The sequence below is a fragment of the Xenopus tropicalis genome, chromosome 5 (assembly GCF_000004195.4).
Source record: "Xenopus tropicalis strain Nigerian chromosome 5, UCB_Xtro_10.0, whole genome shotgun sequence".
Classification (NCBI taxonomy): domain Eukaryota; kingdom Metazoa; phylum Chordata; class Amphibia; order Anura; family Pipidae; genus Xenopus; species Xenopus tropicalis.
In genome coordinates this window covers 56,167,484-56,191,665 of record NC_030681.2, presented here as the reverse complement: position 1 = coordinate 56,191,665, position 24,182 = coordinate 56,167,484, and the positions used below count along the sequence as shown (strand labels likewise).

General features: G+C 37.3%; 1 protein-coding gene across 2 annotated transcripts in view; it reads left to right on the top strand.

Annotated features, from left to right (window-relative positions):
- The window catches only part of lyst (lysosomal trafficking regulator), a 154,070-nt gene that overhangs the window by 56,789 nt on the left and 73,099 nt on the right, over positions 1–24,182 (top strand). For both annotated transcript variants that reach the window (XM_031902458.1, XM_002935831.5), the window contains exons 9-19: positions 1,581–1,647; positions 3,128–3,237; positions 3,357–3,756; positions 4,042–4,183; positions 6,377–6,550; positions 9,640–9,800; positions 12,324–12,514; positions 14,180–14,425; positions 17,105–17,278; positions 17,666–17,815; positions 22,519–22,656. In XM_031902458.1, the coding sequence (XP_031758318.1) occupies positions 1,581–1,647; positions 3,128–3,237; positions 3,357–3,756; positions 4,042–4,183; positions 6,377–6,550; positions 9,640–9,800; positions 12,324–12,514; positions 14,180–14,425; positions 17,105–17,278; positions 17,666–17,815; positions 22,519–22,656 (1,953 nt within the window). The remainder of the gene's footprint in view (positions 1–1,580; positions 1,648–3,127; positions 3,238–3,356; positions 3,757–4,041; positions 4,184–6,376; positions 6,551–9,639; positions 9,801–12,323; positions 12,515–14,179; positions 14,426–17,104; positions 17,279–17,665; positions 17,816–22,518; positions 22,657–24,182) is intronic.

Genomic DNA, 24,182 nt, shown 5'->3' with positions numbered 1-24,182 from the left:
CACATGTGCCATAGAGTGAATGCCGAACTTTAGAGGGAAAAAAGCTGTCTTTTTCACTCCACTGCCTAACATTTTTAGTGATTTAACCTTTCATTCTCCTTTCAACACTAGTATAAAATAACTTGGCCATATACAGATCAAATTATGATGAATTGTCATTCTGGTCCGGAAATCATACAAAACTACCTTTGGACAGATTCCACTCAGGGCCGGATTTCTTTCTGAGGTGCCCCGAGGCCACCCCTGTAGGTGTCCCCCTCTGCGCATGCGCGAACGCGCCCCCCGTGCGCATGCGCAAACGCGGCCTCTCCCCAGTGCGCATGCGCAAACGCTCCTTTAAACTCCCATACGGAGCAGTGGGGAGAGATCCCGACTGCTCCTTATGGGAGCCAAATTGAAAAAATTTCTTGCAGCAGGACGGCATGCCGCCCCTTTACTTCTGCCGCCCTAGGCCCGGGCCTTTGTGGCCTCTCCACAAATCCGGGCCTGATTCCACTGTGTGTGGACTCCAAATTATTGTCACCAGTTATATTGTTGCCTGTATGGCCAGCTTAAAGGTGTCAAGGTGACTCAGGGGTTAGCACCTTGCACTGCTGGGTTCATGGAATTCTCTACATGTTTGTATTAGTTTTCTAAGGTACTTTTTTTTTCTTTAATGAAACATACAGGCAGTTTAATTAGTTTCAAATTAAACGACCTGCATGTTTCTACCTGTGCAAGTGATAGGGAAAAATTGAGCTCTTCTGTTATAGGGACTGATGTATGTGATGAGCAGTCTCTGTAAAGCATTGTATGAAAATAATTAAACTGTACAAAATATTTCACCTTAAGAAATAATTCCAAATCCCTTTTTAGCTTATTAGTTGAGCAAAGTAAACTTTACTTACACTACATAAATAATATAAATGTTGTTGCAAGTACACAATCACAGCAAGCAGGCAGCTGCTTTGTAAACAGTTAAGACCAGCTTTGCATCATCCCAAAATCTTATTTACGCACTACAGTGTGGCATCTGATGCCCATGTACAGTATACATAAATGCAATGGCATCTAGAAAGTGCTGAATTGAAAGTGAAAGTAATTGCAAATAGGTGGGGCAGACAATATATGATTGGCAAAAAACCAACTTAATATATGATTGGCAGCTCAGCTTTTTAAATATATTTATAACAGGTATGGATGTTTTAATAAATAAAGAATTTGGGTTTCATGTTTAATTTGCAAGGGACTTTTTATACAGCTTTTTATGTGTGGGTGAAAGATCCCCTTTAAATTTTTTATTATTAAGTTTATTTTTTTGCTGTTTAATTATTTGCCAATTTTTACATCTGGCTGCTAGGGCCCCGTCAAAAATAAATTTGATTGCTAGCAAAGATTCATTTTCATTGTTATTATTTAATGTTAATTATTTTTGGATGGATACCATAGAGAGAAGTTTAACTATAGGAAAATCTTTATACATTTTTTCTTAATAAATTTCTAGTAATAGCCTGTTGTGCCATGGTAGTCTTGTTTTTCAATAAACAAGATCAAAACTAAAAAAATGCAATTAGTTTATATGATTGTTTTTATTTTTATAGGGGACAATAAAAACATTATTGATTGGATTTCAACACATTTTAACAAACAGTGATCCTAGTTTCCAAGGTTAGTGGTTCTTCTTTGTAATAAATGCAACAGAAAATGTATACTAATATGGGATCTGGAATGCTTGGGATTTCCACTTAAGGGGTGGTTCCATATTTTTGATCTCCATACATTAATTATGTATTAAAGGAAAACTATACCCCTGAATAATGTAGGTCTCTATAAAAAAATAAATTACATAAACCAGCCCATGTGTAAATGCTGCTTCATCTATATAAACCATTTTCCTTTCTTAGTATTTGCCATTGGGTAAGCCTAATAGAAAATTGCCATTTTAAGAATTAAGGGCCAATTAATGGACAAAGTTCTGCCTTTTGCTTCTACACTTTACAGTTACAGTTAGAGCTGCATTATTTCTGATAATGTGATCTCTGAGGGAGCAAACAACCCATCACAAAATGGAAGTTCAAGAGAAAATATTTTCTGATATATATACCTATACCTATAAACAGGACCAGCAAACAATTTCCCAGCAATTCTTCTGTTTATTCATTCACTGTGCGTTGGGTGGGAACACACGGGGAATGAATAAATAGAAGAATTGCTGTTAAATGGTGTGCTGGTCCTGTTTAGAGGTATTTACATATTTTGACTTCAGCACCCATTAGAGTGCGGACACACAGCTTGACAATTGCTTTTATACAATTTATTTAAGCTCTGGCACCCAGGTATCTTCTCCTACTTCTGGAGTGCTCCCCAGCCCAGAATTTGTGTGTGTGTGTGTATATATATATATATATATATATATATATATATATATATATATATATATATATATATATATATATATATATACATATACATATATTCATTACAGTTTGGCAAGATTCTTTAATAGGTCACTTAATATAAACTTTCTGTTGGTTACGTATTAATTTTGGGGGTATAGTTTTCCTTTAAAGTGTAAAATTAAAGCTTACCACAGAAAATGCCCCCACTGTCTGCTTATTCCTAGGGGATTTTTAGAAGTGTATTTATCAGTGGATGAAAGGTAGGGTTCATTTGAAATACTATAGATGAATTGAATGTGGGTGAATTTCTCTATGCTGAGCTCTAATTCCACAGGTTGATAAATCTGTCCAATTTAAACTTTTAAATAAACGAAGATTGTTTTTACACAAACTCAGATTTATGCTAGCTAACTTACCATAAAGTTCAAGGTACTGTTTTATTATTAAAGACAAAAGGAAATTACTAATGAAACTTTTTAGGTTCAAAATAATAAATTCCATACCTATGTATGTATACATTTGTTTGTAATAAAAACTGTTATATACACTGTATATTTACCATATATTTCCCTATGCTATAATTGACTTTGCTTTGCTATACACTGTATTTAGTTTGTGAATTATACATCATACAAGATTTACATATACTGCTTGTAAGATTAATTAAAAATATTTTAACTTAAAACATTTTGCGGAACAAACCAGTATGTTATTGATTCTTTCCATTATAATTTTGCCTGTTTTTTTAGAGTGTCAGAAAGTGCTTATTGATCTCTTGGTTGCATTAATGAGCCACAGAACTTGTGCAGATGAGCTAATACTCTTCCTCAGATATTTTCTGGAAAAAACATCGCCTTTTGTAAGTACTATACAGAATACTGTTTCTTAAAAGCTTATATAACATGACATTCATTGTTTGAAAATTATACATCTGTATTATTACGCTATCCTGAGTTTTGACTTTTACTTTTGTTTTAGGAATTAATGCTGAAAGGAATTCTGAACATCATTGAGTCGAACAACATCATGATGCCTCTAAAGTACATTATGTTTCCACTGCAGCAGATTCCAGTTGCAGGGAGTAATGTTTCACAGAAATCCTCTGGAAATGCCAGTAGTAAAATGACAGGATTTCTAAGAAGGTCAAAGTTTTTGCAAAACAAAGATTTTCCTGGGGACAGTCTCCTCTTCTCTTCTTGGCATATTGCACCTATTCATTTGCCACTGGTTGGTCAAAACTGTTGGCCACATATGTCAGATGGATTTAGCTTTACTCTGTGGTTTCAACTAGAAAGTAACTTAGAAGCTGAAAGTTTGGTTGAAAGAATTAAAAAGCCAAAGAAAAAGAGAACATTTCATTCACATGCAGATAACACAGGTACAGTTTATTTATGTTTTATTTATGTGTTTTGGTACTATTATAGAACTTGTGTGATGGTTTGAACCACTAGCACCCAGAAGGTGTATCCACAAGTGTAAGGGGCTAGGAGAATAATCCATCATCTGCTGAAACTAAGCTAGTTACGAGTGATTAGTTTTGCATGGGTAGATATGAAAATGCAAGTATTTTGATATTGCTTGAGGTGGCAATGTTTTTCATTTCGGTTCATTATTATATTGTCACTGTATTGGTTGCTGAAATGTATCTACTTTTCCCTTTCAGAAAGTGAGAAGGTTTTTGGAGCTGACTGCCCTGTCATTGACAAGTTTTTAGATGATGGATGTCTACATATCCTTTCTTTGGGTTCAAAGGCCCTAATGCTCCAAATATGGGCCAATATAAATACTGGACGCTTAATATTTAGGTAATTTATTTGCATAAGATGAAGATGTGAAGAAAAGTGAAATGTTTTGAAAATAATATAATATGTGGCTACCATGAAATAGTGGCACACTTTCCTGCTTATAAAAAGTGGAAATACTTCCCCCAGTTCCCCTCTTGTGCAAAAATGATAAAATCTGTGATGAAAGGGGGTGTTTACTAAACCATAACCTTTTAGGTTGGGGTTACTGATGTGGAAAAGTTGCAAACTTTTTACGCAACAGTTCGAACACCAAAAACTCTCCACCTAAAACTTGTGGAAGTCATGTAGAAGTCGATAGCAGATGTCCCTTCCCTGGAAAACGTGTCTTTGTCTTGAACATAGTGCTGGGCGGTATACCGCCATATACCGAATACCGTTTTTTTAAAAAAAACTGATATTAATTTTTTGAATACCCCCATACCGGTGTAGATCGGGGTTGTGCCCCGTGCGTACGTGACGTCAGTACGCACAGGCTCAAATTTATAAAAGGGCCTGTCTCTACCTGTCTTTGAAATAGATAGCAATGGCACTCAGGAGCTTAATATGGGGTCAAGCATGCTTGACAAAGGGGCTGTCTTTGCCTCGAAACGTTGCATTTTCCGCAGTAAAACTTTTGAAGGGCTGAGTCCCGTATTAAGCTCCTGAGTGCCATTGCTATCTATTTGGAAGTTGTGGGGAGGGTGCCGATCCCTTTAAGCACTGTGCACCGAGTGGTGAGTGGATTTTGGAGAGCGGAGGGAGTGCGGGTGAAGGTTCATTTTTGCATGCTCCACCTGTCTTTGGGCAGAAGGGGAAGAAATGAGCGCACGGGTGACACAAGGTCAGCAGTGAGGGGGAGAGAGCGGCTGCTACTGGCGTCAAGAATATTAGGGAGAGTGACTATATCGGGGGACTGGGGAGCCTCATTGTGGGAACCGAGCAGGTGCGCACGTAGCTCTTTGTGTTAATGTTGGTGTGTGGCACGGCTAATGGCTGAGGGACTGGCACCAGGCATGATATGACTGCATTGGGCTCTTCTACCTGTGCTTCTGCATCTCTCTGCTTCCGCCAGCAGCCAAAGGCTGAGGCACCATCGCTAGAGATGGATGTGTCTGTTCCTACACGGTCCCCCTGGCTGCAGCATTGTAGGAGGGAAATCGCAGTTCTAGCGCAGCGTCTTCAACCACATCCTCTGGCAGATTAGCGGGGAAAGCTGCTGCTGCTCGCTGTGCTGTGCGACTGTTCTTGCTGCACTATGCTTTAACATAGAGCCCTGTGGGGACCAGAGATGCTCTTCTTGTTTCCATAGTATTGGCTGCAGCATCAGTAGCTCTTTCTTCTGTAAATGCTTTATAATGCTGATATTACATGCCCCAGTCAGGGTGGAGAACATCTCTTTGTGAACAGCTGCATACCTAAAAAAAAATACTGTCAAATACTGTGACACCGATATAATTTTGAAAAATACTGTGATATAAATTTTTGGTCATACCGCCCAGCTCTACTTGAACATTTTGAGTTTTTTGGATTTTTGACACTGTTTTTTTGTGCTACAGTTTGAAAAAGTTGTGCTTTTCACCGCTTTACTGCAACTTTTTCCTGCATGTGCTTTTTCACTTCGGATTTTTTGCTAAATGTCTGGCATTCGTGGAAACGAGTTTATTCGTGGTTTAAAAAAAAGAAAAGGCTAAATGAAAGCTATTACTAAAATGTCAGTATTAAAACCATCAGAGAGACGCATGGTTTTGTGAACCAAATTACAGAAATACTGTATGGAAAAACCTGTGATCCCAAGCAATTCAGATATTAGAGCCTATCCAAGGTATGGGATTATGAGAAAATTTGCATGAAAAATTACACAATTCTAACATTCTCTCTGAATTATATACATATTGGTGTACCCATTTTACTACAAACTGTCATGCTTATTTATAGAAGATAATGAAAAGATTAGGCTCAGCATGCTATTAAACCTAGCTTTAAAGGATACCCTTTGGCTGACATTCTTTTCAGCCTACTAAGGTACATGGAAGTAGGTTGTTGATTTTTTGGGGGTATATACAAGGAAAACCAAATTACTACACCTCTTGGGTACTGGGCAGGGAGAATATCAAAAATGTTGGTGCAAGTATTGGCTCCTTACAAAACATATTAAGGGAAGGCTTTCAAATCCAGTTCAACAGATTTATTTTTTACACTCTTTCTTTTTAACAGAGTGTGTGTGGATCCATGTGAGGAAGTAAAAAGTGGTCTACTAGCACAGGCGGAAACAGAAGAAAATACCTTCCTTCTTGGAAAATGGCAACATTTGGCTTTGACATACAAAGAGCAGTCCGAAAATAAGAAGAAAACCAGTAGCCAAATAATTTTATGGGTGTCTGGTCAAAGGTATGGTGCTTTTAATTACAATATAATATTGCGTACACAACTTTTAAAATTGCATTTTAAAAAAAAACATTTTTGACTTGCCTTTCACTAAACTTGAGTGCTATACATTATACCGTTATCCTTTCGAATGACTTTAATGGGCTTATTTACATAAGTTTGTATTTTGTTTTCACAAATCATATTTTTTTTTAGTGCTAAAAATCGAAAATTACTAATTACTCTAAGGGGCACATTTACTAACCCACGAATCCGAATTGGAAAAATTCCGATTGGAAAACAAACATTTTGCGACTTTTTCGTATTTTTTGCAATTTTTCCGTCGCCTTTACGACTTTTTCGGAAATTGTTGCGACTTTTTCGTTACCAATACGATTTGCGCGAAAAAACTCGAGTTTTTCGTAGCCATTACGATTCGCTCGTATCTTGTCGCGACTTTTTCGTATTGAGCGCTCGTAAGCGGCGGGCGAAACTTTCAGACTTAGCATGATTTTGGAAGCCTCCCATAGGACTCAATGGCACCCTGCAGCTCGAACCTGGCCCAAGAAAAGTCACCATACTGAAGCTTGAATGAATCCGAATCTTTCGTACTCGGCACAAAAGCTGCGAAAAAGTCGCGACTTTTCGCGCAAGTAGTAACGCTACGAAAAAGTCGCAACATTCGGAATGGCTACGAAAAAGTCGCGACAATTTCGCGACAAAAATCGCCAAATACCGATCATTACGAAAAAAACGCAATCAGGCGCATTCGGGTCATTCGTGAGTAAGTAAATGTGCCCCTAAAACATGAAAAAATTGTAATTTATTGAAAACTATGAAAAACACTAATACAAAACTGGCATCTAAAACCTGGCGAGGTCAGTGGGAGCTGCCCTAGGTAAATTGTAAATCTTTATTTCATTTGGGGTTTTAGAGGTTAAGATTAATTTTTTAGATTGTAAGAAAATTCTTACGAAAACTTGGATTTTGAGGTTTTTGTATTTTTGTTTAAATTCATTCCGTGTTTTTATTGATTCTGGCTCAGCACACTAAGGGGCCGATTGACTAATCCACGTACGGATTTAAAGCGCCCAAATGTGTTTTTTTCGTAATGATCGGTATTTTTTAATTTTTTCGTGCAAGTCGTAACGGCTACAAAAAAGTTGCGAAAAATACGAAAAAGTCGCAAAATGTTCGTTTCCAATCCAATTTTTTCCCATTCGGATTCGTGGATTAGTAAATCAGCCCCTATGCATGTGTGTGTGTGTCAAAGACACTTTCCAAGATGTGGAGCTCCTGTGGCAAGTTTAAAGTACTGGATCATTGCTGCTATTGAGATGCTGAAACTTTAGGCTGGTGCAATAAGTTCAGTATATAAAGTATGGCATTTTTAGCCATGTTTAGTTTTAGGGTTTGGTTCTCCTTTAAGTACTATATATGTCCATTTGGCTTTGTGTCCTTAGCAGGTCATGATGGGAGCACTGTGGAATCTGAGTCAGCATGATGGAAGTGGTAACCTTCCCTTCCTTGTGTGGCATAGTATGTTTGCTATAATGTACAAGTGGACAGAGATGTCAGCAATTATGTTATTTTATTTTTGTGGCCAAGTTTCCATGTGCTCCACTGATACACTCACTTATGATAAGTGCACAAGTATGGCTTGTCAGTTTAGGTGGGATATCCAGAATCTGCCAGAATACTATTTATAATCATTATAGTATTTTTTAAATTTTCTTATATCCTGAGGCAATCAAACTATTAATGAAGCACAATTGTGTCTGGTGAGCTAATTTTGCATATTATACTTGTAAGTGCAATATTTTTTATAAACTATTTCATATTTTACATATTTTTTGTTTGCAGTCACATATCAACCAATAAGCAGGTGTACCTTTGTACATTTGTTTGTAAGCAAACTTTGTTTGCTATAGATTGCTGTGCCTCTGCAAACTAAGCTTCTAATTACATTTAACGGTATGACATCTATACCAATAATGATCAGCAGCTGACTCTGCAGATTCTATAGGTAAAGTAGAGAGCTATATTTTACTCTTTACAGTCTAGCACAGATTAGAAAGTGCATGATAAATATTTTATATTAAATACATGTTAATTTTATTTAATTTGTGGAACTAGAAGAAATATAAATATTTTTTAAATCTATTGCTCTAAAGAATAAGTTTTAGAAATATATGTAGAACTGTTGAGAGCTCAATCATCTCATGACCTATGCACTAAGTGAGTTTATTTCCACTTATATCTGAAGGAAAGAAACATTATTGTGAAGAGAATTTATTTGTGGTACCAGAAAATTTGTGGATGGTTTTGTTATTGGCTGGCATTGCAGCTAATGGTTTGTAATGATCTTTTTTAGCAGTCACAGCATGAGCATTTCTAATACTTAATTCAGCGATGCATCACTAATGAGTTAAACAGCATTTTGTTACATAAATATACTAGAAGCGGAAATGTCTATTTTTAGATTTTAATGTTAATAGCTTTGACCAATAAATGTAAAGGTTATACTTTGCCCTCAGTCATTACAAATCCAGCCTGTATAATTCTGTTCATTCTGATTAGTTTGTAACAGTCTATTAAACATGACTTGTGTGGTCATCTGAATTGCATATGTTTTGGTTTGTAAATTGGCTATTACTGGACTATTGAACTAACTGAACTATTGTTCTCTGTACAAAGACTTATTTCATATAACCAATGCTTTGCTGCTCTGCAGGGATTTTATTTTAAATTTGGGGTCTGTGTAATTGGAGATTTGGGTCAAATTAAACATCTATAAAATGAAATATTTGTATGATTAAAAAAATTATGCTGGTTTCTTAAGTAACACTCCAGGCCTCAGGAAGCTACTACAGGTATGGGATCCATTATCCAGAAACCCATTATCAAGAAAGTTCTTGGATAATAGGTTCCATACCTGTATTAGCATTTTAGCCACAGTCTGTAGTCTTCAAACAAAAAGGAAATTATTCTGTCTGGCCTAATGCAATTTACTTAAAATATTTACTCTTTATTGAACTGTATGAACATATCCATAACCTCTTATTTTACACAATTTGTGTATTTTGAATTAAAAAAAAAACAAAAAAAAACAGGAAGCAAGAGATTTCAGTGGAATATTCTCAGCCACGAAAAGCAAGTTTATCATCAGACAGCAACAAAACCTACTGTATGATTGGCCATTGCACATCAACACAAGAAGAGAGTTTTCATTTGCCAGGAAGATTGTATTTGGGGAATTTACTTCTTTTTAATGGTAAGATTAAAAAAAAACATAATTTTGTATACTTTACAGTATGTTTTTGAACTTTAATAAAAATTGAGATGCATGGTTATTTATTGCAACATTAATTAATAGGATGCACTTTTTATGCCATATAGTTATATTGCACTTCACAATTATAAGATGATAATTTATAACAACTAGTAATAATACACTAATGGTTAGAATTTACTCATTTAATTAAATTGTAGTCTATAAACTTAATTTAATTTTAAAATAAAAGTAAAAATAAAAAAACCTTCTAAAACAATTCTACAGGAGGTAAATTAGGGCAATGACACACCAGGTGATTAGTCATTTGCGATAAATCTTCTCTACCGCGGATGACTAATCTCCTTAAAATGTTTTTACACTGGAGATTTATATTAATGCCAATGGGAAAACATGCATTGTTACATTAGCTTTGCAAAATAGCCCAAAGTTTCCTTGAGGGGCAACTTTGGGCTACTTCACAAAAGTCAAAGCGACATCTATCCTTTCCCATCGATGATTTACATTATTAATTATTTGGGAAAGCATTTGAAGGAGATTCATATCCTGGTTTGTCATTGCCCTTATGAGCACCTCCAGCTGTGTCACTGCAGATACCAAAAAAACTTTGACTGCCTTAATCTGTTAATGTCCCCACAATGTTAATATAAACAGTATCTGCAGCTTGGGCGTGATGGTTATTTTTAGCAGGTGCTGATAATTTTCTGGTGAGTGGTCACACTACCATAATCTAAACCATATCAACCCAGACCAAACCCAGTTTAAAAAGAGACCTAATAACCCAAGCCGACCTGCCTTCCCCAGTTCTCTCAGAGGGAGGCAAGCTCTGGGCAACATTATCCCACCAACAATGAATCGCTGCAAGTAAAACACTTAAATCACATAATCATGCAAAAATGTTCAAGAAAGCATTCTCACATAATTACATGATATCTTACATGCAACTAACTGCTGGCCCATGGCTTAAGTGGCCTTTAGTGTATTTGAAGGGGCAGTTCACCTTCAAAAAAATGTATTATATTAGAGGGCTATACCACAAATAATTTTTTTTTTTTTTTTCAATTTCATTTTATGTCTTGGTATTTTTTTCTGAAATTTAGGCTTTAAAAAGCATTTTTTCTGAAATGTAGATTTTAAAAATAGATTAGTTTTTCTGCCTCTCTGTGCAAGCCAGGACAGCAAACTTGTGTCATACTTTAGTAAAGCTTTAGTACAGACTGAAGACACTGCTTAGCAATGGATCAGTTAATAAATTAAATTGTAACTATAGAAAATCAGCAATCTGGTGCCTTTCTTGAGCTGTTAAATTTATAAAAACTGAAAAAAAAGTACTAAAAAAAATATGGCGCATTTTGGGGAGGTAAATGGTTCCTTTTTTCCACCACAATCCTGGCATTGACAGCAGTGTAGGGTTATTAAAGGAGAAAGAAAGGTTTAAGTAAGCTTTATCAGAAAGGTCTATGTAAATACAGCCATAAGCACTCACAGAAATGCTGCACTGAGTTCCCTGTTAAACGATTAGTTGTGTCTGTTTTCCTCTGCCAGAGACACGCAGCTCCCTGCTCTCTGCTCTTTCCTTCTCCCCCCCCCCCCCCAAGAATGCTAAGAGCTCACTCCACCCTCAGGAATGTAGATCTGAGCCAATCAGCAGGAAGCTGACTGATAGGGGCACATTTACTAATCCACGAACGTCCGAAAAGCGTCCAAATGCGTTTTTTCATAATGATCGGTATTTTGCAAATTATCGCAAATTTTTCGAGCGCTCAATACAAAAAAGTCGCGACAATTCGCGAAAGTCGTAATGACTATACAAAAGTCGCGACAATTCACGAAAGTCATAATGGCTATGAAAAAGTTGCGACAATTCACGAAAGGCATAATGGCTATGAAAAAGTCGCAACAATTCACAAAATTTGTAATGGCTATGCAAAAGTCGCGACAATTCACGAAAGTCGTAATGGCTATGAAAAAGTTGCGACAATTCGCATAAGTTGTAACGGCTACGAAAAAGTTGCGACGGTGATGAAAAAATCGTAAAAAAATATGAAAAAGTCGTTTCCAATTCCGTTTTTTTCCCATTCGGGATTCGGATATGTGGATTAGTAAATCAGCCCCATAGTCTTACTAACTGAGCATGTTCACTTGGTCTGGGTGTCTGTGCAGGAGTGAGGCATTATGGGAACTTCCTTTACACAGCTCAGCGTGTTTTCTTCCTATTTGGCTTCTGATCATCTGAACGGGAGAAATATGGGGAGACTTAAGGGCACTATTGAGAGAACTGAAGGTATGCCTGCAGCCTGAGATTAACTCTTTATTAGCCTTTCCTTCTCCTTTAATGTTCTTTTCTACTGCAAATTAGCAAATGGCTAAGGGTAGGTTTCGATGCCAAGTTAATTGGGAAAAGGAAAATTATTTCTTTTTGTGCATGTATAATTTTATGTACACCCAGACAGGAAGTTTAGTTTAGTTAGCATTTTATATTCTCATATTTTTCTTCATGCATAGGTGCAAGAATCGGTGCAGCAGAAGCATTTGATTTATACTGTCGAGGTCCAGATTTTACCTCTTTAATGCCTTGTAAATATGGAAAAACTGTGGTAGACCATTCCAAGTATATATCTAAGGAAATTCTAAAGAATGAAGAATTAAAAGATCTTCTAATGAACAATAAAGAAATTGATAAAGGCCCTCTCATTGTAAGTAATAAACAAGCATACTTGGCATGTTAAGGATTGTAGAAAATGGTCTGGGCTACAAAAATGCTGTGTAACAGTTATAAAGTCAGACTGTAAGATGAGTCCATGTTACCAGGGTCAGTGACTCCTACAACCAAAAAGCATTTTCAGTTATAGGCCAGAAAGAGGAAGAATAGAAAGGCAAATAATTGTAAAACCAATTTTTAAAAAATCAAGACTATTTAAAAGGATAGTAGAGAGAGAAGCAAATTGGAAACAAGTATACATGGCTTCTAAAAGTGACATCATGCCATGTGTAATCACTTCTACTTTACAATTTTTACAGAATCCCTTAAATTACTAGGATGCCTTTTCATCCCCTTTGAGGGAAACTAATAAGGAAGTGCACACAACTAGAACACACCCTAGGGGACTTCACTGCCTGGTTGTATGCACTCACTGGTTATACCACTTAGTCTTCTTGTATTTAGTTGTACCTAATTGAGACACAAAGTTAGTAAACCTATTTGGTAAAAAGTGCCACTATATATTATTTAGTAGTTAGTGTGTACGAGCTAAGAGTAAAGGTGTTAGGTCAGTGGTCAAGTTGTTGAGGGCTTCGTTACATGCTTGAATTAAATGGTCTGAAGCAATTTTTTTTAAAAACCTGTAGGCTCTGTAGTGTCTAATAGTATAGTGCAGAGAGACACATGATTTGGGCAGCAGTGTTCATGATGCATTGACGTGAGGTCAGTTTAAACAGGAAGAGTCCACAGAACAGTGAGTTACAGTAGTGTATATGGGATACAACTGTATCGCAACTGTTAGCGTTTGGCTGTCGGCTGTGCGAGAAAGGGTGGAATGTGAGTAATGTTCTAAAAGTAAAAGTGGCATGAATTTTTTATTTGAATAAGAAGGCAGAGTCAAAAAGTGAGTCCTAAGCAGTGGAAATAGGGAACTGTGGTATATGGTTGTTTTCCACCCTGATAGTGATGTCAGTAACAGAAGTAGAAGGTGGGAAGATGACCAGTTTTGTTTTGTTTCTGTTGAATTTTAGACATCAAGATGTCCATAATGCAGTCTGTAACACAAGCTAAAATAAGGGCAGGTCTGAATAAGAGAGGTAGATTTGAGTATCATCAGCATATAAATGATACCAAAACCCCAAAGAAGCTGATCAGCTTGCCATGAACAGTGTTGTAGGATAGGAGGTGTCCAAGAATAGATCCTAGAGGTACCCTGACTGTGAGTGCGGGTTGAGGAGTTGGAGGTGGTATGGGAGACACTGAAGAATCAATTATAAAGATAGGGAAACATCCATGATAGTACAGTTTCTTGGATCCCCAGTAAGTACAGAATTAGAGCAAGAAGGAATGATCAACAGTGTCATAGGCTGTCGATAGGTTGAGCAGAAATTAGAGTAGTGAGCTGAAGGGCTCTGTGTGGCTGGAGTCACACCACTGAATGTGATGTGTGTTAAGGACCTCACACACCAGCAAACCTTCTGCCCACAAATGATAATATCTATGCAATCTCTGTACTTTTTAGCTAGCCTCTCATCAGAGCAAGAAATATCAGAAAGGGACATGATGCATGACTGGACGTTTTAACATATAATTGTAATTTATGTTGATGTCTTGTGAGATAAATCAAATATTACATAAAAATCACATTATGTTTTCTCAGGAAAATCTGGCTGTTGCCTATGATGTATGTTGTCCATCTCAGTATACCATCTATGAGCCAGTCATTAGGATGAAAGGAAGTATAAAGACTGCACCTTCACAGAGGCCATTTAGCACAAAAGATGTAACTAGTAACATATTGGATTCTCAAGCTTTAAAGACGATACAGCCATTTGACCTGAAAAACATTCAAAGCATTTTACATGAAATTGGAGGCATTGGAGCATTTGTCTTTCTCTTTGCAAGGGTAATAGTTTATGCAACACTTTTTCTTCTTAAAGCAATAAATGGTTATTTTGCTTTCCAAACCTTACTTTTTTCTAAGCTTCTCTTTTGTGTAGTCTATTTAAATTAACTGTAACCTTAGCTTTTTAAAACTACTTGTGGCAATTTTGGGAATTCTGCATTCTGGATTATTTCCTTGATAAAAAAAAATGCAGTATCAAGCACCCAAAGTTGCAACTTATCTTGCCTTTTATGGCAACCATTTGAAATAAACAATACAAGCAATCCTGTCCTGAAAACACGTGCAATCATATTTGTAGACAAAATTTCCTGACAAACTATCGTAGATGGTAATGAGAGGATATTGTGAGTGTTTTTATGCTATCATTGCAGAGCTTTTATATCTTTATTTGGTATATTATGGCATACACGCCATATTCATGATGTAATTTGCATTCACCCTTACTGGTCAGTCTGCCTTGATAATAACGGATCTGAATAAACGTAGATAAAAAAAAGAACCTGGTAGTAATTGGTATTGCTGAAGCATTTGCTTTGGCGTTAAAAACATTTTAACAAAGATTTTAAAACTACTTTTTATAAATACTTTATTTTCTTTAAAATAACTGTTTTTAAATCGGGTTCCTTTATATCTAGTTTAACTAATTAGAATGTAACAACACATTACCCTACAGGTGCACATAGTAACATTTTTGCCATCTTACTCTTTTGGCTTTGTAAATTCATATATAATATTATACATTTATAATATATATAGATATGCCCTGTACATGCAAGACAGGACTCTAGTTCAGTACCTGAAGCTCACTATGGGGCAGATTTATCAAAGTGTGAAAATAGAGCTCTTTCTTTCCAGTGAGATATTTAGAGGCAAATTTATCAAATGGTGAACACTATTACCCATTGATAAATATTACCTATTGATAAATATGGTCTTAAAAATCCTATAGGAATGAATGTAATATTTGTAATATTTTTATATAAGACTTTTATTTAATTGAGCGTTTCATTTGCGCTTTATAGTTACATAGGGTTGAAAAAACACCAGAGTCCATCAAGTTCAACCCATCCAAGTAAACCCAGCACACACAACCCACACCTACCAATCTATACACTCACATACATAAACTATATTACAACCACTAATACTAACTGTAGATATTAGTATCACAATATCCTTGGATATTCTGATTGTTCAAGAACTCATCCAGGCCCCTCTTAAAGGCATTAACAGAATCTGCCATTACCACATCTCTAGGAAGGGCATTCCACAACCTCATTGCCCTCACCGTGAAAAACCACCTACACTGCTTCAAATGGAAGCTCCGTTCCTCTAATCTAAAGGGGTGACCTCTGGTGCGTTGATTGTTTTTATGGGAAAAAAGAACACCCCCTATCTGCCTATAATCCCCTCTAATGTACTTGTACAGAGTAATCATGTCCCCTCGCAAGTGCCTCTTTTCCAGAGAAAACAACCCCAACCTCGACAGTCTAACCTCATAGTTTAAATCTTCCATCCCCTTTACCAGTTTAGTTGCACGTCTCTGCACTCTCTCCAGCTCATTAATAATCTTCTTAAGGACTGGAGCCCAAAACTGCACTGCATACTCAAGGTGAGGCCTTACCAAGGACCTATAAAGAGGCAAAATTATGTTCTCATCCCTTGAGTCAATGCCCTTTTTTATACAAGACAGCCCTTTATTTGCTTTAGTAGCCACAGAATGACACTGCCTGGAATTAGACAACTTGTTATCTACAAAAACCCCTAGATCCTTCTCCATTAAGGATACCCCCAACACACTAGCATTCAGTAGATAGTTCACGTTTATATTATTTCTACCAAAGTGCATAACTTTGCACTTATCAACATTGAACCTCATTTTCCAGTTTGCTGCCCAGTTTTCCAATTTTTTCAAATCGCTCTGCAAAGCGGCAGCATCCTGCATGGAACTTATAGTTTTGCACATGATTTTTTGTCCCCTTTTTTGTAAACATGTCCTTGGGTATCTGAATTCCTCTCTCAAAAAAATCATTCATTTGGGGGGGGGGGGTAAGAGTCTGTGCAGGTCTCTCCCCTCTCCTGCTCCCCCCTCCCATAAGAATTCATAAAACTCACTCCCCCCACCCTTAGGAATCTGTCATCTGAGCTACCAACGGCTAGAGCTGCAAGCAAGAAGTTACTTAAAGGAGAAGGAAAGCCTAAGTCACTTGGAGGTGCCAAAATGTTAGGCACCCCCAAGTGACTTTAATCGTTTACCTTGTATCCCGGGCTGGTGCCTGGTGCTGCAATCTTAAACAAACAGAGAAAGCTTCTAGGGCTCTTTACTTAGGCATGGTAGTGTTTTCTGCTGAATAAATGTAGTGTTCTAGGTGGCATTAATGTAGCAAATCTATTGGCAGTAAAATGCCAAAATGACTTTCCTTCTTTAAAGCAAAATTAGTGAAGAAGTTGTTTTACATACACACTTGTGCAAACGAAAAAATATGCAATCGCATACCTACCATCGCAGGAAATGCAATGGGTTGGCAAACAGTACATTTTTTTGTCGCACAAATTCAAAATTTGTTGCAAAGAGACATTTTTTGCCCAATGCTACCCTTTTTTTCGTTACCGACATATATTACATTCCCCCAGTATTGTTTTATGATATACTGAATTATCTTTCATCTGTTGCTTTAGATGGTAGAGATCAGCAGTTTGGAAGAGACCCAGTCCTTAGGATTACGCATACTTTTGACTTTGACAAAGTGCAACCAACAGAGAATTCTAGAGAGTAAAAATTGTGATGTTTACTCAATGATTCATCAAGTGCTAATAAGACCAAAATGCATTGTTGGGTTTCATGTTTTAAAGGTGAGTAAAACCATACATTTTGTAATGTCAGACTTAAACCAGTAAAGATCTCTAACTAATTCTGAATTGCTATCTAGTAGATTACAAAATCGCTATATTTTCATAACTAGAGCAGCACAAAAATGTAGACTTAACTGCGTTTAGAAGCTCCCTCTGGAATGTTGTGTTCCTGTGTAATCCTGTGCTGTTCTAGCACAATAAATAAAGCAGCTTTGTTCAAACTTAGGATATCAGGTCCTAGGCATATCACTTCTGCATTAGTTAGAAACTTGATGCTAACTTATCAGTATTACTTCAACAGGAAGTCATTGCTTAGCTTAAAATATAGTTTTTAGTTATTTTATATTTACATTGTTTTATGGTTGTTTAATTATTTCACTTTTTTAGACTCTTCTCGAGGGATGTACTGGAGAGCAAATGCTTAATATGTGTGAGTCTGGACAAATAAACCTCAATGTAGATTCCATTGCTGTCATACAGGATGTCAGGTTATTAGAACATCTGCTGCTAGATTGGAAGATCTGGTCAAAGGCAGAGGTATTTACTTTTACTTTGTTTATATGGATATAACTTTTATGCAATAACATTTAAAGGAGACATATACAATAAATTTTCACTTTATCTTAAAAAGCAGCTAACACAGAAAAATTGAATACAATAAAGTTTATTTTCTACTTACTCTTCAAGAAGGCTGTTAAATCCCTGCTGAAACACTGCAGCCCCTCCCATCCACAGGGCTTCCTGCCAGAAGCATGTCTCTATCTTCAGCTCGGGCCGCCGGCCCTAGCTTCTTTCCCATAGACACGCTGCAGCCAATGAGAGAGGAGTGGGCGTGAGATGTGGGCGGGGACTTTGGTGATGTCATTTCCCCGCCCACGTCAGTCACGCTGGGGTCCTTCTCTCTTGTTCTGCTCCCAGCCCCGCCCAGCCCTCCTGAAAAGCTGTTCACTTGGCTGGCAGCATCTGTGACTCGATCCTTGTAAGTAAGCCTCTTAAATCTCTTTATTGAAAAATAATATTTTGCCAAAAAAAACGTTTTTCATACTAAAGGAGTCTATTCTATAGACTGTACCTAATGAAAAGAAATGTGTTTGTTTTTACATGCAACTCCCTGCAACTTGTACTTTGATACCTAAACTGTTTTTTTTTTTGTATTTTCTCCTGCAACAACTCCCTGCAACTTGTACTTTGACACCTAAACTGTTTTTTTTTTGTATTTTCTCCTGCAACAACTCCCTGCAACTTGTACTTTGACACCTAAACTGGGTTTTTTTTGTATTTTATCCTGCAACAACTCCCTGCAACTTGTACTTTGATACCTAAACTGGGGTTTTTTTTGTATTTTCTCCTGCAACAACTCCCTGCAACTTGTACTTTGACACCTAAACTGGGGTTTTTTTGTATTTTCTCCTGCAACAACTCCCTGCAACTTATACTTTGACACCTAAACTGGGTTTTTTTTTGTATTTTCTCCTGCAACAACTCCCTGCAACTTGTACTTTGACACCTAAACTGGGGTTTTTTTGGTATTTTCCCCTGCAACAACTCCCTGCAACTTGTACTTTGATACCTAAACTGGGTTTTTTTTGTATTTTCTCCTGCAACAACTCCCTGCAACTTGTACTTTGATACCTAAACTGGGTTTTTTTTGTATTTTCTCCTGCAACAACTCCCTGCAACTTGTACTTTGATACCTAAACTGGGTTTTTTTTGTATTTTCTCCTGCAACAACTCCCTGCAACTTGTACTTTGATACCTAAACTGGGTTTTTTTTTTGTATTTTCTCCTGCAACAACTCCCTGCAACTTGTACTTTGATACCTAAACTGGGTTTTTTTTGTATTTTCTCCTGCAACAACTCCCTGCAACTTGTACTTTGATACCTAAACTGGGTTTTTTTGGTATTTTCCCCTGCAACAACTCCCTGCAACTTGTACTTTGATACCTAAACTGGGGTTTTTTTTGTATTTTCTCCTGCAACAACTCCCTGCAACTTGTACTTTGACACCTAAACTGGGTTTTTTTTTGTATTTTCTCCTGCAACAACTCCCTGCAACTTGTACTTTGACACCTAAACTGGCCGTTTTTTGGTATTTTCTCCTGCAACAACTCCCTGCAACTTGTACTTTGATACCTAAACTGGCCGTTTTTTGGTATTTTCCCCTGCAACAACTCCCTGCAACTTGTACTTTGACACCTAAACTGGCCATTTTTTTGTTATTTTCCCCTGCAACAACTCCCTGCAACTTGTACTTTGACACCTAAACTGGCCGTTTTTTGGTATTTTCCCCTGCAACAACTCCCTGCAACTTGTACTTTGATACCTAAACTGGCTGTTTTTTGGTATTTTCTCCTGCAACAACTCCCTGCAACTTGTACTTTGATACCTAAACTGGCTGTTTTTTGGTATTTTCTCCTGCAACAACTCCCTGCAACTTGTACTTTGATACCTAAACTGGGTTTTTTTGGTATTTTCTCCTGCAACAACTCCCTGCAACTTGTACTTTGACACCTAAACTGGGGTTTTTTTTGTATTTTCTCCTGCAACAACTCCCTGCAACTTGTACTTTGACACCTAAACTGGGTTTTTTTTTGTATTTTCTCCTGCAACAACTCCCTGCAACTTGTACTTTGACACCTAAACTGGCCGTTTTTTGGTATTTTCCCCTGCAACAACTCCCTGCAACTTGTACTTTGACACCTAAACTGGCCGTTTTTTGGTATTTTCTCCTGCAACAACTCCCTGCAACTTGTACTTTGATACCTAAACTGGCCGTTTTTTGGTATTTTCCCCTGCAACAACTCCCTGCAACTTGTACTTTGACACCTAAACTGGCTGTTTTTTGGTATTTTCTCCTGCAACAACTCCCTGCAACTTGTACTTTGACACCTAAACTGGCCGTTTTTTGGTTTTTTCCCCTGCAACAACTCCCTGCAACTTGTACTTTGACACCTAAACTGGCTGTTTTTTGGTATTTTCCCCTGCAACAACTCCCTGCAACTTGTACTTTGACACCTAAACTGGCTGTTTTTTGGTATTTTCCCCTGCAACAACTCCCTGCAACTTGTACTTTGACACCTAAACTGGCTGTTTTTTGGTATTTTCTCCTGCAACAACTCCCTGCAACTTGTACTTTGATACCTAAACTGGCCGTTTTTTGGTATTTTCCCCTGCAACAACTCCCTGCAACTTGTACTTTGATACCTAAACTGGCTGTTTTTTGGTATTTTCTCCTGCAACAACTCCCTGCAACTTGTACTTTGATACCTAAACTGGCTGTTTTTTGGTATTTTCCCCTGCAACAACTCCCTGCAACTTGTACTTTGACACCTAAACTGGCTGTTTTTTGGTATTTTCTCCTGCAACAACTCCCTGCAACTTGTAAAGATCAGGCAGCAGCACAGGACAGCTATGTGCAGACTGGTAACAGATACACAGGCAGGGAGGTGGGAGGGGTTTTCCCTGCTACAGCAGAGTTCAGCCTGTCAGTCAGTGCTGTGACCATTTCCTGTGGGAGAATGAAGAGACACTCCCATCTCTCATTTCAGTTTAGCTTCAGAGGAGTGAAGATCTCTCTGCAGCTCTGATATAAAAACGATTTTAGCAGGTAAAATGCATTCAAATCGTTTTTTTTCTGCAAGATTACATAGATTGAAGAAAGATGAATCATATAACTGAATATGAAGGTGATATGAAATGTCTCCTTTAAAAATTATTAACCTCAACTAGTCCTACCAGTAGATTTGGAGATTTATGTAGAAGAAGATTTGCATGTTTGTTTAAGGGATTCTTAGCATGAGGGTGATCATACTATCAGGGGCTTTCAGATCAGCATAATCAAAACCAAACATCTTTCTGATGTAACTAATCCAGTTTTGAGATTTAGTAAAAATACTGCATCCTCTGCAGACACTTGAGCCAGATAACCGAACTAACCTGAATCCCATATCTGCATAGGATATTGGTACTAGTTAATATTTCTGGGAGCCAAAATATGGTGCCAGTGCTTTAGACATGAAATTTTGTCATATTCTGAAACAATTCTTAATCTTTTTTCAGGATGAATTAATGTAAGGAGTCCATTTGCATAAGAAGTCTTTCTTATGAATCATTTAAGCTGCAAAATGGGACCCAAATATTAAGAGTAATCAACTCACACTGTAGAGTCATCATCATAACTTGCATACATATGACCAGAAACAGTAGCCCAAAACAAATAATTTCCCAACAAGTAAACATCAAATATTAATGCAACATGGGCAACTTAGTTACCAATTAAGCTTTGTTTGCTGTAGCTTGCTTTAGTGAGGACCAAAACTGCAACATATATGGGCAATGTATTTGCTGCCTAAGGGTTTATCAGGATATGTGTTGAGAGTACACACACCCTCACTAATGACATTCCAGGTATGCCTGCAACATGATGCATCAAATCGTTTATACAATATTTTCATATGCATGCCTGGCAATAGTGGGCAATACAGATAAGGAGTTGAGCTTTCCACAATAAATACAAAATGTTGTGGTGATTAATTTTTTGCTGCAAAGCTTACCAGGGGTTGTCTCTAAACACACTCCTGTCACTGCAGAGTGGTAGCACCCTGTTGGGGCCTAATACAAATTTGTCAGCTATTCTTTGTCACCGAGTTTAAATGCCACAATTAAACAGCCTAAGTGACCCAACCTAATAGGATGAAAACATTTTCAACATGTGAAATGCACTCATCATACATTAATTTTGTTTGTCGTTTTGCAGCTTTTTATGAAAACAGAATGTACTGAAGTCTGAAGATCTGTTTTGTGGCATCTTCCTTATAGCCACACATTATTTAATTTACACCTTTCACGTATGTAAGGGTTGCAAAAATAAATGTCTATGAGAAACCTGCACCTGTGGTGGCTCCTGTACCAACACAAGATGCATGCGTGCACCAGTGTGCAGTAAACTTGTGTTTCACTTGGCATGAAAAACATTAAGTATAGGGAGCACCTTGTGACTCCTGTTGCTCCTTCCCTTTATTATAATGTTCCGCCACTCCTATATACGACTTTAATGCAAGTAATGCTGCAAACTGATACTATAGGCAAAAATATGGCTTAATACATCTTAATCACTGGTGGGTTAGGTGTAAAAACAGAAGTCTTATGTATTATTATTCAAAGTTAAAATGTGTGTGTTTACAGCAATACACAGAAAGACATAAAAACTAATTCAAGTTCTGGTTTCTCTTGTTCTTTAGACAGGGGTTTGGAAAAACCTTTTGGCTGCATTGGAGCTTTTTATCAGAGATAACCACCCACATCAGATGTTTAACATACAACAGTTACTAAAAGGAAGAGTGGTGCATCACTTCTTGCTTACATGTCAAGTTCTCCAGGTTGTTCTTTAACCTTACAAACCATTATTTACTGAGTAGCCTTTAATTTAAGCCTTTATTTTTTTGTATGTATGTAGTTTGTTTTTTAAGCCAATTGACAAATTGCAAATACAGCTGAGAAAATGAGAAATGCCACTACTTAAATATAGCAGAACAGACTAATTGAATTGCATTGTTATTTTTTTTTCAAGTGTGCTTAAATGGGTTGTTCAAGTTGCTGGTTTGCTTTAAGTTAACATTTACAGTGTTATAGAATGGTCAATTCCTTTCAGGTGGTCTTCATTTCTTGACATGGAGCTAGACATAGACTTTACTGCTGCACTGCAAGTTGGAGTGATATCACCCCCCCCCCCAGCAGCCGACCAGCAGAACAATGGGAGGGTAGCAAGATACAGATGAAGCGCAGGTTTTCCAAAAACTTAACTAGTTACAAGATAACACAGGCTATCCTGTTGTGTTATCTCGTGCCATCTCCCTGCTGTGTCAGGGGAAAAAAAGCCTTCTTAGGCTGTTATTCTATTTTTAGACAGCAGGTGGTGCCTGGAAAGTAACGTTAACATGCACAGTAGGGGGTCCATTTTGACACCAGACTTCTCCAGTCTTATCTTTTTTCTGGAATGTGGGAAGTGCTAAGAGTGATTAAGATTACCCCCTGGTAAAAGCAAATAGAGCACTAGTCTCTCCTGTGGGTAATTACACACTGGGCTGTTTCTGGGCAAATCCAGTTGGTACAACGTATATCAGGCGCATAATCATATATTTTTAATACTGTAGTTTGGCATTTTTCCCTCCTCTTTTCACATTATGCAATTTTGTTTTCCTCAATCATTTAACTATTAGAGTTCCCATATCCCTGCAAAGAATGGGCCCAGACAATAAATAAGTTCCCTTTTCTCTGTAATAATAAAACAGTACCTGTACTTGATCCCAACTAAGATATAATTACCCCTTATTGGGGGCAGAACAGCCCTATTGGGTTTATTTAATGGTTAAATGATTCCCTTTTCTCTGTAATAATAAAACAGTACCTGTACTTGATCCCAACTAAGATATAATTACCCCTTATTGGGGCAGAACAGCCCTATTGGGTTTATTTCATGGTTAAATGATTCTCTTTTCTCTGTAATAATAAAACAGTACCTGTAATTGATCCCAACTAAGATATAATTACCCCTTATTGGGGGCAGAACAGCCCTATTGGGTTTATTTCATGCTTAAATGATTCCCTTTTCTCTGTAATAATAAAATAGTACCTGTATTTTATACTGGTTTTTTTTTGTGGTTAGGATGGTTTTGAGAGAGGGCCATTTGTATAACTCAGCCTGCAGCCTTGTGCTTTATATGGGCACAGAACCCCTCAGTGACTTCTAAAATCCTTATCATTTACAGTAGGGGGTACATTATACCTTATAATACATGAATGATGCTCAGAGTTCCCTGTATAACTCAGCCTGCAGCCTTGTACCTTTATATGGGCACAGAACCCCTCAGTGACTTCTAATATCCTTATCATTTACAGTAGGGGG